At 38.0% G+C, this 15,950-nt stretch overlaps 1 protein-coding gene across 1 annotated transcript in view; it reads left to right on the plus strand.

The window, feature by feature from the left end:
• The window catches only part of LOC126188646 (uncharacterized), a 175,326-nt gene extending 160,558 nt beyond the window's left edge, over positions 1-14,768 (plus strand). The window contains exons 4-5 of the mRNA XM_049930248.1: positions 13,855-13,901; positions 14,591-14,768. Coding sequence (XP_049786205.1) covers positions 13,855-13,901; positions 14,591-14,768 — 225 coding nt within the window. The remainder of the gene's footprint in view (positions 1-13,854; positions 13,902-14,590) is intronic.
• Positions 14,769-15,950: the final 1,182 nt, after the last annotated feature.

Below are 15,950 nucleotides of genomic sequence, written 5' to 3' on the forward strand. Positions count from 1 at the left end.
AGCTGTGTGGAAAACAGATCCATAAAGATTGTTGCAAAAAGCAAAAATTTTTAGTATTCATCTTGTTACACCAATATAATTGTGGTTCTATACATCATCTTCTTGTTGTCGAGGGGATGATGTAAATGTCCATGTTTTTTGAACATAAGTGACATTGTGGTTTGCCTTCCATCCACATACGGTAAACAGTGGAGCTTTCTGCACATTGCTAAAGACAAGTTCTTGCAACCATTCTTAGAGTTCATAATCTTCACTGCCCTCAATAAACAGTTTTGTTAAACATTTCAAATGATTTTTCAATTACAAATCACAATTTGCAATACAAAAGATGTACTTAGTGCACTCTCCATTCAGAGCATGAAGACTAACTTACTATGCAGCATGTAGACAAAAAATGTTCAACTCAAGCTTGAAATAAACACTCTGTAACTTCTGATAGAGTCATGAAAAGGATAAATAGCTAATCCCCATATAGAGAAGATTTTGAGTCACAGATAGACACAACAAACAGACTGTGAGACAAGTAAACTTTTGGCCAAAAGGCCTTCTTCTGAATTAGACAACATACAAACACACAATCACACAAACACAAATCACACACACATGAGCACTGTCTCTGGATGCCAAGGCCAGAGACAGGGGTCATGTGTGTGTGTGAGTTGCATTTGCTTGAGTGTGTGTGTATGATGTCAATTTGGAAGAAGCACTTTTAGCTAAAAGCTTACTTGTCTAACAGTCCTTTTTGTTGTGCCTATCTCCAACTCCTCTTAGGTAAAATAACCTGGAGATAAAATAGTCCCCCATTCGGATCTCCAGATGGGGACCAGTCAGGAGGATGTCATAAGGAGAAACAAAACTGGTGTTCTACAGATTGGAGCATTGATGTCTGGTTCCTTAACTGGGCAGGTAGGTTAGAAAATTTAAAAAGGGAAATGGATAGATTAAAGCTAGATACAGTGGAAATTAGTGAAATTAGGTTGCAGGAGGAACAGAACTTCTTTTCAGGTGAATATAGGGTTACAAATTAAAAACCAAATAGGGGCAATGCCGGAATAGGTTTAATAATGCATAACAAAACAGGAACATGAATAAGCTACTATGAACAGCATAGTGAATGAATTATTCTAGGCAAGTTAGACATGAAGCCACACCCAGCACAGTAGTATATGTTTATATAACAACTAGCTCCACAGATGAGGAGAAGATTGAGGAAATTTATGATTATATGAAAGAAACTGTTCAAACAGTTAAGGGAGACAAGAATTTAATACTCATGGGGGACTGGAATCCAATAGTATCAAAAGGAAGAGAGTGAAAAGTAGTAAGTGAATGTGGACTGTGGGAAAGGAATGAAAGAGGGAGCCGTCTGGTAGAATTTTGCTCAGAGCATAATTTAATCTAGCTAACACTTGATTTAAGAATCATGAAAGAAGGTTGTATATGAGGAAGAGACCTGGAGACACCAGAGGTTTCAGATTGATTATGTAATTATAAGACAGAGATTTCAGAACCAAGTTTTAAACTGTAAGAGATTTCCAGGGTAGATGTGGACTCTGACCACTATTTATCAGTTATGAACTGTAGATTAAAACTGAAGAAACTGTAAAAAGTTAGGAACTTAAGGAGATGGGACCTGGATAAACTGAAAGAACTGGAAGTTGTAGAGAGTTTCAGAGGGAGCATAAGGGAATGACTGACAAGTACAGGAGAAAGGAATACAGTGGAGGAGAATCGCTAACTTTGAGAGGTGAAATAGTGAAGCAGCAGAGGATCAAGTAGGTAAAAAGATGAGAGATAGTAAAGATCCTTGGGTAACACAAGAGGTACTGAATTTAATTGATGAAAGGCGAAAATATAAAAATGTAATAAAAGAGGTAGGTGAAAGGGACTACAAACGTCTAAAAAATGATATCTACAGGAAGTGCAAAATGGATACGCAGGGATGGATAAAGGACAAATGTAAGAATGTAGAAGCATATATCACTAGTTGTAAGATAGATGTTGCATACAGGAATATTAAAGAGACCTTAGGAGAAAAGAGAACCATCTGTACAAATATTAAGAGCTCAGATGGAAAATCAGTACTAATCAAAGAAGGGAAAGCAGAAAGTTGGATGGAGTATATAAGGGCCTATACAAGGCAGACATTCCTCAGGGGAACATTATGGAAATGGAAGAGAACGGAGATGAAGATGAGAAGGGAAATATGATACTGTGTGAAGCATTTGACAATGCAAAGAAAGGCTTAAGTCAAAACGAGGTTCCAGGAGTAGACAACATTCTGTTAGAGCTACTGACACTCATGGGAGAGCCAGCCATGACAAAATTCTTTCATCTGGTGAGCAAGATGTATGAGACAGGTGAAACACCCGCAGACTTCAAGATGAACTTAGTAGTTCCAATTCCAGAGAAAGCAGGTGCTGACAGGTTTGAAAATTACCAAACTATCAGTTTGATAAGTCATGGTTGCAAAATAATAACATGGATCCTTTACAGAAGAACAGAAAAGCTGGCAGAAGCTGACCTTGGATAAGATCAGTTTGGATTCCGAGAAATGTAGGAACACACAAGGCAATACTGACCCTATGACTTCTCACAGAAGACAGGTTAAGGAAAGATAAACCTAGAGAGAAAGCTTTTAACAATGTTGACTGGAATACTCTCTTTCAAATTCTAAAGGTGGTAGGGGTAAAATACACTGAACAAAAGGCTGTTTTCAATTTGTACAGAAACCAGATGGTAGTAATAAGAGTCGAGGGGCACAAAATAAAGCACTGGTTGAGAAGGGAATGAGATAGCATTGTTGCCTATCCCTGATGTTATTCAATCTATATATTGAACAAGCAACAAGGGAAAAAAAGAAAAATTTGGAGTATGAATTAAAATCCAGGGAGAAGAAATAAAAACTTTGAGGTTTGCTGATGATGTTATAATTCTGTCAGATACAGCAAAGGAGTTGGAAGAGCAGTTGAATGGAATGGACAGTGTCTTGAAAGTTGGACATAAAATGAACATCAACAAAAGCAAAATGAGGAGAATGGAATGTAATCAAATCAAATCAGGTGATGCTGAGGGAATTAGGAAATGAGACACTTAAAGCAGTAGATGAGTTTTGCTATATGGGAAGCAAAATAACTGATGACGGTCGAAATAGGGAGAAAATAAAATTTAGATTGACAATGGAAAGATAAGCATTTCTGAAGAAGAAAAATTTGTTAACATTGAGTATAGATTAAGTGTCAGGAAGTCCTTTCTGAAAGTATTTGTATGGAGTGTAGCCATGTATGGAAGTGAATCATGGATGATAACCAATTTTGACAAAAAGAGAACAGAAGCTTTTGAAATGTGGTGCTACAGAAGAATGCTGAATATTACATCATTAGAACATGTACCAGATGAGGAGGTACTGAACAGAATTGAGGAGAAAAGAAAATTGTGCTACAACCTGACTAAAAGGAGGGATTGGTTGTTAGGACACATTCTGAGGCATCAATGGATTGCCAATTTAGTAATGGAGGACATCGTGGGGTAAAAATCATAAGGGAGACCAAGAGATGAATACAGTAAGCAGATTCCAAGGATGTATGTTTCAGTCATTACAGGGAGATCAAGAGGCTTGCACGAGATAGGGTAGCATGGAGAACTCCGTCAGACCATTCTTTGGACAGAAGAACACAACAACATCATCTTCTCCAACTCAACATCTCAGCTATATGGTGAGTAGCAACTTATCTTTGTCATTATTCCATCCTGAATTTTCCATTGCTTGCCCTCTAACTTTTGGCAAATATAAGAAATGATAAATTACAGGATGAAGTTCTAGACTATTGCACAATCAGTAATTGGTCAAATTAGCATTTGTATCATTTTTTTGCATTACATGAGGGAACAGTTACAAAGAAAACATGCTTCTTGAGGTTAGAAAAAATATAAAGATAAAAATAATTGTATATTTTTGTACATAATTTTGCAATAGAGGTTTTTTAAAGTTCACAGATTTTTCATGTTGCCAAACTAACACATATTATGTATTTTCTTTCATATGCCTTATCATGATGATAAATCTAGTTTGTGTTTGAAAGATTATAGCAGTTCTTGGATTAACAAAGAATAAAATCTTACGAGAAATTTCGTAATCAAAATATTTTGAAGTGTGAAATACATGAAAATTATGGCCAAATGAAACAAATGGAATTTGTTGTTGTTGTGGTCTTCAATCTTGAGATTGGTTTGATGCAGCTCTCCATGCTACTCTATCCTGTGCAAGCTTCTTCATATCCCAGTACCTACTGCAACCTACTTACTTCTGAATCTGCTTGGTGTATTCATATCTTGGTCTCCCTCTACGATTTTTACCCTCCTCGCTGCCCTCCAATACTAAATTGGTGCTCCTTTGATGCCTCAGAACATGTCCTACCAAACAATCCCTTCTTCTAGTGAAGTTGTGCCACAAACTCCTCTTTTCCCCAGTTCTATTCAATACCTCCTCCCTAGTTATGTAATTTACCCATCTAATCTTCAGCATTCTTCTGAAGCATCACATTTCAAAAGATTCTATTCTCTTCTTGTCCAAATTATTTATTGTCTACGTTTCACTTCCATACATGGCCCCACTCTATACAAATACTTTCAGAAACGACCTCCTGACACTTAAATCTATACTCAATGTTAACAGATTCTCTTCTTCAGAAGCGCTTTCCTTGTTGTTGCCAGTCTACATTTTATATCCTCTCTACTTCCACCATCATCAGTTATTTTGCTCCCCAAATAGCAAAACCCATTTACTACTTCAAATGTCTCATTTCCTAATCTAATTCCGTTAGCATCACCTGACTTAATTCAACTACATTCTATTATCCTTGTTTTGCTTTTGTTGATGTTCATCTTATATCCTCCTTTCAAGATACTGTCCATTCTGTTCAACTGCTCATCCAAGTCCTTTGCTGTCTCTGACAGAATTACAATGTCATCAGCAAACCACAAAGTTTTTATTTCTTCTCCATGGATTTTAATACCTACTCCAAATTTTTCTTTTGTTTCCTTTATTGCTTGCTCAATATACAGACTAAATAACATTGGGGAGAGGCTACAAACCTGTCTCACTCTTTTCCCAACCACTGCTTCCTTTTCATGCCCCTCAACTCTTATAACTGCCATCTGGTTTCTGTACATATTGTAAATAGCCTTTCGCTCCCTGTATTTTACCCCGCCACCTTCAGAATTTGAAAGAGAGCATTCAACTCAACATTGTCAAAAGCTTTCTCTAAGTCTACAAATGCTAGAAATGTAGGTTTGCCTTTCCTTAATCTATTTTATAAGATAAGCCGTAGGGTCAGTATTGCCTCATTCCAATATTTCTACAGAATCCAAACTGATCTTCCCCGAGGTTGGCTTCTACCAGTTTTTCCATTCGTCTGTAAAGAATTCATTTTAGTATTTTGCAACCATGGCTTATGAAACTGATAGATCGGTAATTTTCACATCTGTCAACACCTGCTTTCTTTGGAATTGGAATTATTATATTATTCTTGATGTCTGAGAGTGTTTTGCCTGTCTCATACATCTTGTTCACCAGGTGGTAGAGGTTTGCCAGTACTGGCTCTCCCAAGGCTGTCAGTAGTTCTAATGGAATGTTGTTTACTCCCGGGGCCTTGTTTTGACTCAGGTCTTTCAGTGCTCTGTCAGACCCTTCACGCAGTATCATATCTCCCATTTCATCTTCATCCTCTTCCATTTCCATAATATTGTCCTAAAGTACAACGCCCTTGTATAGACAATATATATACTCCTTCCACCTTTCTGCTTTTCCTTCTTTGCTTAGAACTGGATTTCCATCTGAGCTCTTGATATTCATACAAGTGGTTCTCTTTCCTCCAAAGGTCTCTTTAATTTTCCTGTAGGCAGTATCTATCTTTCTCCTAGTGAGATAATCCTCTACATCCTTACATTTGTCCTCTAGCCATCCCTGCTTAGCCATTTTGCACTTACTGTCAATCTCAGTTTTGAGACGTTTATATTCCTTTTTGCCTGCTTCATTTACTGCATTTTTATATTTTCTCCTTTCATCAATTAAATACAACATTTCTTCTGTTACCCAAGGATTTCTACTAGCCCTCATCTTTTTACCTACTTTGTCCTCTGCTGCCTTCGCTACTTAATCCCTCAAAGCTACCCATTCTCCTTCTACTGTATTTCTTTCCTCCATTCCTGTCAATTGCTCCCTTGTGCTCTCCCTGAAACTCTCTACAACCTCTGGTTTAGTCAGTTTATCCAGGTACCATCTCCTTAAATTCCCACCTTTTTGCAGTTTGTTCAGTTTTAATCTACAGTTCATAACCAATAAATTGTGGTCAGAGTCCACATCTGCCCCTGGAAATGTCTTACAATTTAAAACCTGGTTCCTAAATCTCTGTCTTACCATTATATAATCTACCTGATACCTACTAGTATCTCCAAGATTCTTCCATGTATACAACTTTCTGTTACGATTCTTGAACCAAGTGTTAGCTATGATTAAGTTCTGTTCTGTACAAAATTCTACCAGATGGCTTCCTCTTTCATTTCTTAACCCCAATCCATATTCACCTACTATGTTTCCTTCTCTCCCTTTTCCTACTCTCGAATTCCAGTCACCCATGACTATTAAATTTTCGCCTACCTTCACTACCTGAATAATTTCTTTTATTTCATCATACATTTCTTCAATTTCTTTGTCATCCACAGAGCTAGTTGGCATATAAACCTGCACTACTGTAGTAGGCATGGGCTTGGTGTCTATCTTAGCCACAATAATGCATTCACTATGCTGTTTGTAGTAGCTTACCTCCACTCCTATTTTTTTATTCATTATCAAACCTACTCCTGCATTACTTCTATTCGTTTTTTTATTTATAACCCTGTATTCATCTGACCAAAAGTCTTGTTCCTCCTGCCACCGAACTTCAGTAATTCCCACTATATCTAACTTTAACCTATCCATTTCCCTTTTTAAATTTTCTAACCTACCTCCCCGATTAAGGGATCTGACATTCCACATTCCGATCCGTAGAATGCCAGTTTTCTTTCTCCTGATAACGACGTCCTCCTGAGTAGTCCCCACCCGGAGATCCGAATGGGGGACTATTTTACCTCCGGAATATTTTACCCAAGAGGACGCCATCATCATTTAACCATACAGTAAAGCTGCATGCCCTCGGGAAAAATTACGGCTGTAGTTTCCTCTATTTCAAATAGGCAGTAGTAATACTAAAAAATGGTCAAAAATATTTTATAATTTAGAAAAACATCACTAATAATAATAATTATTATTATTATAATTATTATTATTGTTACTTCTATAATTTGTTTACAAATACTTACAACATTTATAATGTCAATCATCAAAATTATGAATTACCCAGAAAATAGTCTTTCCTTGTATATACTGTCTTCAAACAACATCTTTGTGTAACTAAATACATCATTGATCTTCTTGCCTCCTCGATGCATTTCAGTAGTTGTTAAGATGAGTTTTGTAGTATGTGGTTGAGAAAGATGTGATGTAAAACAATTTTCTGTTTTATAATGTGTTCTTCAAATGAAGTATTAAAACGTGAAAATAATTATGAGAAAAAAGTTTCATTACTATTAATTTCTATGATTAACACATATCTTTGATCTTGTATTTCTACTCGTCAAAAAGGGTTACATACTTTTAGACATACTGAGCCATTGAGAAACATTCATAAAGCTTCAAAGAAGAGAGAAAGATATGTATTAAACAATTTTTACAAGTTTTGTGAATTATTAGGCCACACAATGTTAATTTCGCTACCTTTTTTATGTTCTCAAGGTGTTGAGAATTAATCACACAACCCACAGAACTGTTCACCAGTGAGGTTTGCTGAACATCTTTAAAAATAATTTTTGACGCTTTTACCCCGTAGCAAAAAGAGTAGATTAGATCAGCCATGTCATTTTACAAAATAATTACAATACCAAAATTTAGACTTTTCAACCGAGCTGCAGCAGCCTTCCTCAGGCAAAAATCAATTAGTCTTTACCTTGAGGAAGGCCACTACAACTAACTGAAAGGGTGATTTATTTTAGTATTTTATAAAATTGGAAGGAGTAATTCTGCTTATGGCTGTTAAAAATATTTGTTGCAGAATGGCTGCTGCTGAAATGGATATGACAGACTGATGATGTAAATCTTTAGTAAAATAATGAAGCTGAAAGAACAAACTGCATTGTTTACACAGATGCTAAATGACCTCAAAGAAGCAAAAATCAATGTAATGGACTTGTATAACAGTGATTTGGTTAGGAACAAAATTCAGTATGTGGTCTTCAGGGACAAACAAGAAAGAAATAGAAAACCGTGTCATAACATTGAATGGATCCAGAAGCAGAGATCAGAATGTATGAAATGAATGTGAGTGAAGAGTAAGAAGAATAAACACAGCAAGAACTCAAATATTGCTTGAAAGTGCACTGTAAAAGAGCTATTCAAATAAATATAAATCCTTTTAACAGCCCTCTATGGAAGCTGACAGTTTTCTTGTTGGCTTGCATACTGAAATGCATCTGCATGCAATCTCATTTTGTCTGTATAGTTATATATATTTGTTGATTTCACAAATTTTGAATCATTTTCAACTTTGTTTAAGCATTAGGTAGAGTATGTATCCCACTGTCCGTGATATTTTGATGCCTGATTTCCTGGTTATGCCCACTTAGTTGCAAACTGAGCATTATTAGTATTCTACATCTATATACATACTTGATAAACCAGTGAAGTGTGTGGCAGAGAGTGCTTGGTATGGACCTACAACATATAAGGAATTTCTTTCCATTCCCACTGTGTACAGAGCATGGGAAGGATGACTGATTAAATGTCTCTGTGTATGCTACAATTAGTTTCACTTTTACATCATAGTCCCTATGAGAGTAGTACATAGGGACTGAAGAATATATCTACATTCTCCACTTAATGCTGGTTATTGAAATATCATAAGTAGGCTTCCATATACATATTTTCAATATTCCTTCAGTGATATTCTAAGATGGGAAGCACAAGTGATTTATAGACAGTCTCCTTTGCAGTCTAACTGCATTTTCCTAGTATCTTGTCATTGACCTACTTTACCTACAACTGAGCTTAAGTGATCATCCAATTTTGTATCCCTACAAATTATTACATCCAGATGTGTGAGTTGACTAATTGTGAATCATTGTTATCATAGTTAAAGGATATTAAGTATTTTCAATTTTGTGAAGTGCATAATTATTTTACATTCATGTATATTTAAAGCAAGTTGTCAATCTATGCACCAATTTAGAATCTTATGTAGGCACCTTCTCTTTTCAGACAGTACTTCATTGTAGCTAACTGCATCATCTGAGGTTGCTATTAACATTGTCTACTAGGTTATTAACACAAAACAAGTACAACAAGGGTCACAACACATATCTCTGGGGCATACCTGAAATTACTGCTACTTCCATCAATGACCCTGCATCCAAGATAATATGTTATATTTTGCCTACCGAGAACCTCTAATCCAGTCACAAATTTTGTTTGATTCTCAACATTAGGCAACACAAGACTGAAACAAGAAAAGGAATACAAGAAAATGACAGACACCAGAAGTGCAGCTATTGAGGAACATTGCAAGCACAGGTGAGGCGTCTTGCAGGTAGAAAAAAATTATCATATAACTTGACTGAAGTTATGGATCAGTGGATCACACCAGTGAAATCTCATAGCAATTTACAAATTATGTCATTCACAAGGTAAAGATTACTGGTTCTGATGTCATAATGATCTTATTAATTGAAATCTGAATGATAACATGCCCTCAATGAACTGAGAGTGCTTCTTCAGTATATGCCAAATTTTTCCCAATACCACGCCAGTGCATTGTGTAAAGTCTGTGACTATCTCTTCCTTCATGATTTCTTCCACCTCCACATGTTGTACTATAGTCGGGGACAGGAGAAGAGGAAGGTCAAATAGTGCACTTGATCTCCCATTCAGATTAACCATTTTTTCAGAACACAGTTCTGAGGTGTTTCATTTCGTGGAGCAGACAGGGCATGCCTGAAAAGTTCAGTGGTCTTCTCATCAAATTCCTGAACAGTGACTCACATAGAGACACCGTGGTGATTAACAAAATGTCAAAGCTCACCACAACATCTGAGTCTTTCAGCTTGTCGTTGTGTAGAAGTTCCACAAAATTGATAGGATCCTGGATGTCATGTGGGCATTTACCCACTAATGACTTAGTATCTCTATCAGGTATTTTTCCAGCAAATATGTAGGAGCTCTGATATTTCTGACAAAGGGGTGTAATGGAATCCCTTCTTTGTGAACCTTGGAGGGCTGTAAAGTCTGGGTGATACCAATCCTTCTGGTAACAATTTCTTTATCTCCACAAGTGCCATCGTGCACCTTTCGTCATGGAGCGTGAAGGGAATGGCTTGCAGTGGGAGGGGTATAACATGTTCTATGGACTGTAAGACACACTTTTACCTTTGAAAAATTGCCTCCAAAATTCAGGTGCATCTTACATTTGAAATTAATATAGAAGTGTCCAGTGTTTGACTTGAAATTCCCACCAGTCTTAAAAATGGCCACATATTCAATGCTGCAGAAAACCCATCTCTATCTGGCAACATTGGATTCAAATGACAGCAGCAGTGCACCTACTTGACAAACGTAAGTTGCAGGAATTAACAAGCTTGCTAATTCTGTCTTCCTCCCACCTTGGCATCACATACCCAGAATGCTGTCTAGCCTGTGAAGCTTCATTGTAGTCAATGGTGTCAGTGAACTTGAAATGAAAGTGATTTTTGTTTGTAGCTAGTTTTATAATGGAAAAAATAAAAAGTATTAATATGGTATGAGCTATAAACTGAAAGTAAGAGTATATGCAGATGAGCATGGAAACAGAGCAGCTGAGTAGCATTTTGACCCTCCATCAATGGAACAAAACCATTCACAATTGACAGTCTAGTAAAGAACTAAAAAATATGAGGAAGACTAAATATGCAAATAGCAGATTGAATGCAAAACAGTCAAAACTATAAAATAAAGTATTCAAATGGGTACAAGGACACCATTAAAATGGCATTGGATTAATAAAAGAACAATTCAAATATATGCTCATAAGGTAGTGCTACAGTGGAACTTAACAGACCTTAATTGTGGAATTGGTTGGTGCTACAGGTTTATGAAGCATCCTGGACTTAGCATGCAAACCAAAACCAAAATATCTCACAAAGTCCCACAAGAATAGGGAGAGAAAATTTTATCTTTCCATCACTTTATTATACAACATCAAAAGGGAAACAGTGTGGAACTGAGCCAAATAGCAAATACAGACAAAACTCCTCATACATTTGATGGCCCAAGAAATGAAACTGTTGCCATGAAAGGTGCTAAAACTGTGACTATAAAAGCGAGTGGACATGTAAAAATGCACTACATTATTGTCTTTTCATGTTGTACTGATGGTACTAAACTCAATCCAGTGATCTTCTTCAAGTGCAAAACATTGCCAAAACCTTATGAAATACCATCAGGTGTTCACATACATGACAAGGGTCAGATGGATGAAGCTGATACAGAATTATGGATTAATCAAACGTGGGAGAGAAGTTTAGTAGTCACTTGAAAAATTCTGTGAAAGAGAAAATGAGACAAGAAAACACAGAGCTTGCTGTTATTCTGGCAGCACTTACTTCACAACTGCAACCTCTTGATGTCTTGATAAATAAATCATTTAAAGTGTATATGCGAGAGGGATGTAACAAATAGATGATTGGATGAATACCAACTCAAATTCAAGCCAAGGAGAGTTTTAAAACAGCAAACAATCAAACAAGTGTGTCAGTGGATGAAACAGCCATGACCTAGAGTGAGAGAAGATGTTATCATTAAATATTTCATGAAGTGCTCTTTTTCATGAAGAGGAAAATGATGATGGCAAAGAAGAAGAAGAAAAATAAGCGAGTTGAGATGATGATCTTCAGGGATCTGAACTGTCAGTTTTACAAACAAAGAATTTTTTTAGTCTGGCTTTACAGCCTAATAATAAAAATGGTAAAAATGTAATTTAAAAAATTGCTTAAAAATTAAAGATGTGTCTTATAGCTTGTAAAATATGGTAAGTTGGCTGCATGACTTCAGGAGGTCAGTTCACCAGTGCACCTGATGATGGCAACATGTCTGACTGCTGAAATACTGTGTCCATTGGTCGTTATTCACCTACATTTGTGGACTATTTGATCAACAAACACATAAGAGAAACTGAAAAATCAATGTATATACACTCCTGGAAATTGAAATAAGAACACCGTGAATTCATTGTCCCAGGAAGGGGAAACTTTATTGACACATTCCTGGGGTCAGATACATCACATGATCACACTGACAGAACCACAGGCACATAGACACAAGCAACAGAGCATGCACAATGTCGGCACTAGTACAGTGTATATCCACCTTTCGCAGCAATGCAGGCTGCTATTCTCCCATGGAGACGATCGTAGAGATGCTGGATGTAGTCCTGTGGAACGGCTTGCCATGCCATTTCCACCTGGCGCCTCAGTTGGACCAGCGTTCGTGCTGGACGTGCAGACCATGTGAGACGACGCTTCATCCAGTCCCAAACATGCTCAATGGGGGACAGATCCGGAGATCTTGCTGGCCAGGGTAGTTGACTTACACCTTCTAGAGCACGTTGGGTGGCACGGGATACATGCGGACGTGCATTGTCCTGTTGGAACAGCAAGTTCTCTTGCCGGTCTAGGAATGGTAGAACGATGGGTTCGATGACGGTTTGGATGTACCGTGCACTATTCAGTGTCCCCTCGACGATCACCAGTGGTGTACGGCCAGTGTAGGAGATCGCTCCCCACACCATGATGCCGGGTGTTGGCCCTGTGCGCCTCGGTCGTATGCAGTCCTGATTGTGGCGCTCACCTGCACGGCGCCAAACACGCATACGACCGTCATTGGCACCAAGGCAGAAGCGACTCTCATCGCTGAAGATGACACGTCTCCATTCGTCCCTCCATTCACGCCTGTCGCGACACCACTGGAGGCAGGCTGCACGATGTTGGGGCGTGAGCAGAAGATGGCCTAACGGTGTGCGGGACCGTAGCCCAGCTTCATGGAGACGGTTGCGAATGGTCCTCGCCGATACCCCAGGAGCAACAGTGTCCCTAATTTGCTGGGAAGTGGCGGTGCGGTCCCCTATGGCACTGCGTAGGATCCTACGGTCTTGGTGTGCATCCGTGCGTCACTGCGGTCCGATCCCAGGTCGACGGGCACGTGCACCTTCCGCCGACCACTGGCGACAACATCGATGTACTGTGGAGACCTCACGCCCCACGTGTTGAGCAATTCAGCGGTACGTCCACCCGGCCTCCCGCATGCCCACTATACGCCCTCGCTCAAAGTCCGTCAACTGCACATACGGTTCACGTCCACGCTGTCACGGCATGCTACCAGTGTTAAAGACTGCGATGGAGCTCCGTATGCCACGGCAAACTGGCTGACACTGACGGTGGCAGTGCACAAATGCTGCGAAGCTAGCGCCATTCGACGGCCAACACCGCGGTTCCTGGTGTGTCCGCTGTGCTGTGCGTGTGATCATTGCTTGTACAGCCCTCTCGCAGTGTCCGGAGCAAGTATGATGGGTCTGACACACCGGTGTCAATGTGTTCTTTTTTCCATTTCCAGGAGTGTACATCTCACATCCATTTCTATATGCCTCTGAATCAACAGTTTAGTTACATGTTCTAGATCAATGATTTACATAAAATAAGTTATATATGGTAAAAAAAGTGTGATATTATACTGAGCAGAAACCAAAAATACTAGGATTTTTCGGCAGCATGTTTGATACTCTCAGGTACCATTTATGTTGGCAGTCAAACTTCTGATAATCTATTGGCTAGAAATCACTAACAGCAAAGTTCCAACGCAGTATAGACTGCGACTATCACATACAGCTTAGATTGGCCATCATACTTCATGTGTAGGCTTTACTTATGTGTACACAAAATGGTATTTTCTATTTACAAAGTGTAAAATATTAATATAATACCTAATTCATGTATCAACATTTTTGTATAAAACAACAAACATGAGACATGTTGCCATCAGACAAGCAATAAGACCACAGTAAGCCTGGTGTGACTAAGTTAAGAGAGAAGATCCTATAATAATTCACTAATTCATTTAGGATATAGTATTATAAGTGAATAAACACATGACAGCATAAGGGTAATAAACATTTAAGCTGCTACTGACACAAGAGAGGCCTACATTAATTTGGTGATGCTAACATGTTGTGATGTCTTGTGTCTAGAACTGAACTTTTTCAAGCAAACAGTTGAGTAATGGCTATTATGATGTAAATTGTATGCATGGATGATGACTGGTTGTTCAGCCAAACTTGTGATGTAAACATTCCACACATGCAATGAAACCAGGAGGGTATTTAATAGTAGCCAGGTTTCAACAAGTTAGATGTTAACTTGTTCATAATGGCATCTGCGTTAGTTTTTTCACTTCATTTCTTTTGACATTGTATTTCAGTTCAAAGATTGTCTCAGACAACAATGTTTGCAAACTACTTGAAGAAAGTGATGATGAAGTACATCCAGACTTTCCAGACTTGGAGGAAAGTGAAATGGACTTGAGTGATCAAAACATTGAATATGAGGACCATGGCAGTGGATCTGAACTTGAAGAAGATGATGATAAAGTTCTCTAAGAGATATCAGATGTGTGGGAATTCTGTACTGCAAACAACAAAGTTATGCATTGGTGTAAAAGTGAGTGTGTTAAAATGTTGAAAACCAAGAGAAAAACATTGTGCAAATTCTCTCAGGTCCAAAGTGAAATGTGACAGATGTAACTGATGATGTTAGTGCTTTTCTGAAAGTAATTGACCTTGACACTAATTATGAAATTGTAAACTTTACATATGCATATAAAAATCGACAGTGAGATGTACATCAATTCTTGCACAAAGTAGATAATAGAGGGACATAAAGATGCAAAATATGGGCTGCATGCAGCTTGTTTTTTTTCTTTGTGGAAAGAAAAGACCATCATGATAATTTACTAGAAGTCTGGGTAGTAGATGGAACAGGAATATAACTGCTTAGGGCTGCAATGAGTTTCAAAATGTTTCTGTTTCTCCTATATTTTATACAGTTTGATGACATGTAAATGAGGAATAACATGAGAAAAACTGATAAGTTGGCTGCAACTAGTACAATACTGGACACTTTTGTTGCTAGCTGTCAAAATTCTTACAGGCTAAGTGGATTTATCACAACAGATGAAGTGCTCCACCCTTTAAGAGGCTGCTGTGGATGGATTCAATGCACATGCAGCAAACCAGATAAATAGGGAATAAAAATGTCTGCACTATAGGATTTAAAAACTTTTTGTTGCAGTAATCTGGAGGCTTATTGCAGTATGCAGCCAGAAGGACAATATCAGGTATATAATGCTCCTTAGGAGACAGTGAAAATACTTGTAGTGCATATAGTTGACAATTGGTACACAAGCTACCTCCTTTACAAATATTACCTGCAGAAGAAAATCACTTGCATCGTCTCAGTAAGGAAGAGCAGAAGTGAAATTCCTCCAGAATCTCTTCCAAACAAAATGAGAGAAGCTGGAAGAGCAATGTTTTGGATTTCAGCAAGGTAAGACATTAGTTGCATACATTTCTTGTAAAAACTGTGCCATCATACTTTCGTCTACAATGCATGACATGGGGACAGTGAATGAAGAAACATACAAACCTGAAATCATAGGTATTGTGAAAAAATGTGGAGTTGGCAGCATAGATAAAATATGTGCCTCTTACTCTGTTCCAAGAATTAGAAGGACATGGCCATTGGCTATTTCTTTGATTTTTTTAACATTGTGGGAGTCAACT

The sequence above is a fragment of the Schistocerca cancellata genome, chromosome 5 (genome assembly GCF_023864275.1).
Source record: "Schistocerca cancellata isolate TAMUIC-IGC-003103 chromosome 5, iqSchCanc2.1, whole genome shotgun sequence".
NCBI classification, from domain to species: Eukaryota; Metazoa; Arthropoda; class Insecta; order Orthoptera; family Acrididae; genus Schistocerca; species Schistocerca cancellata.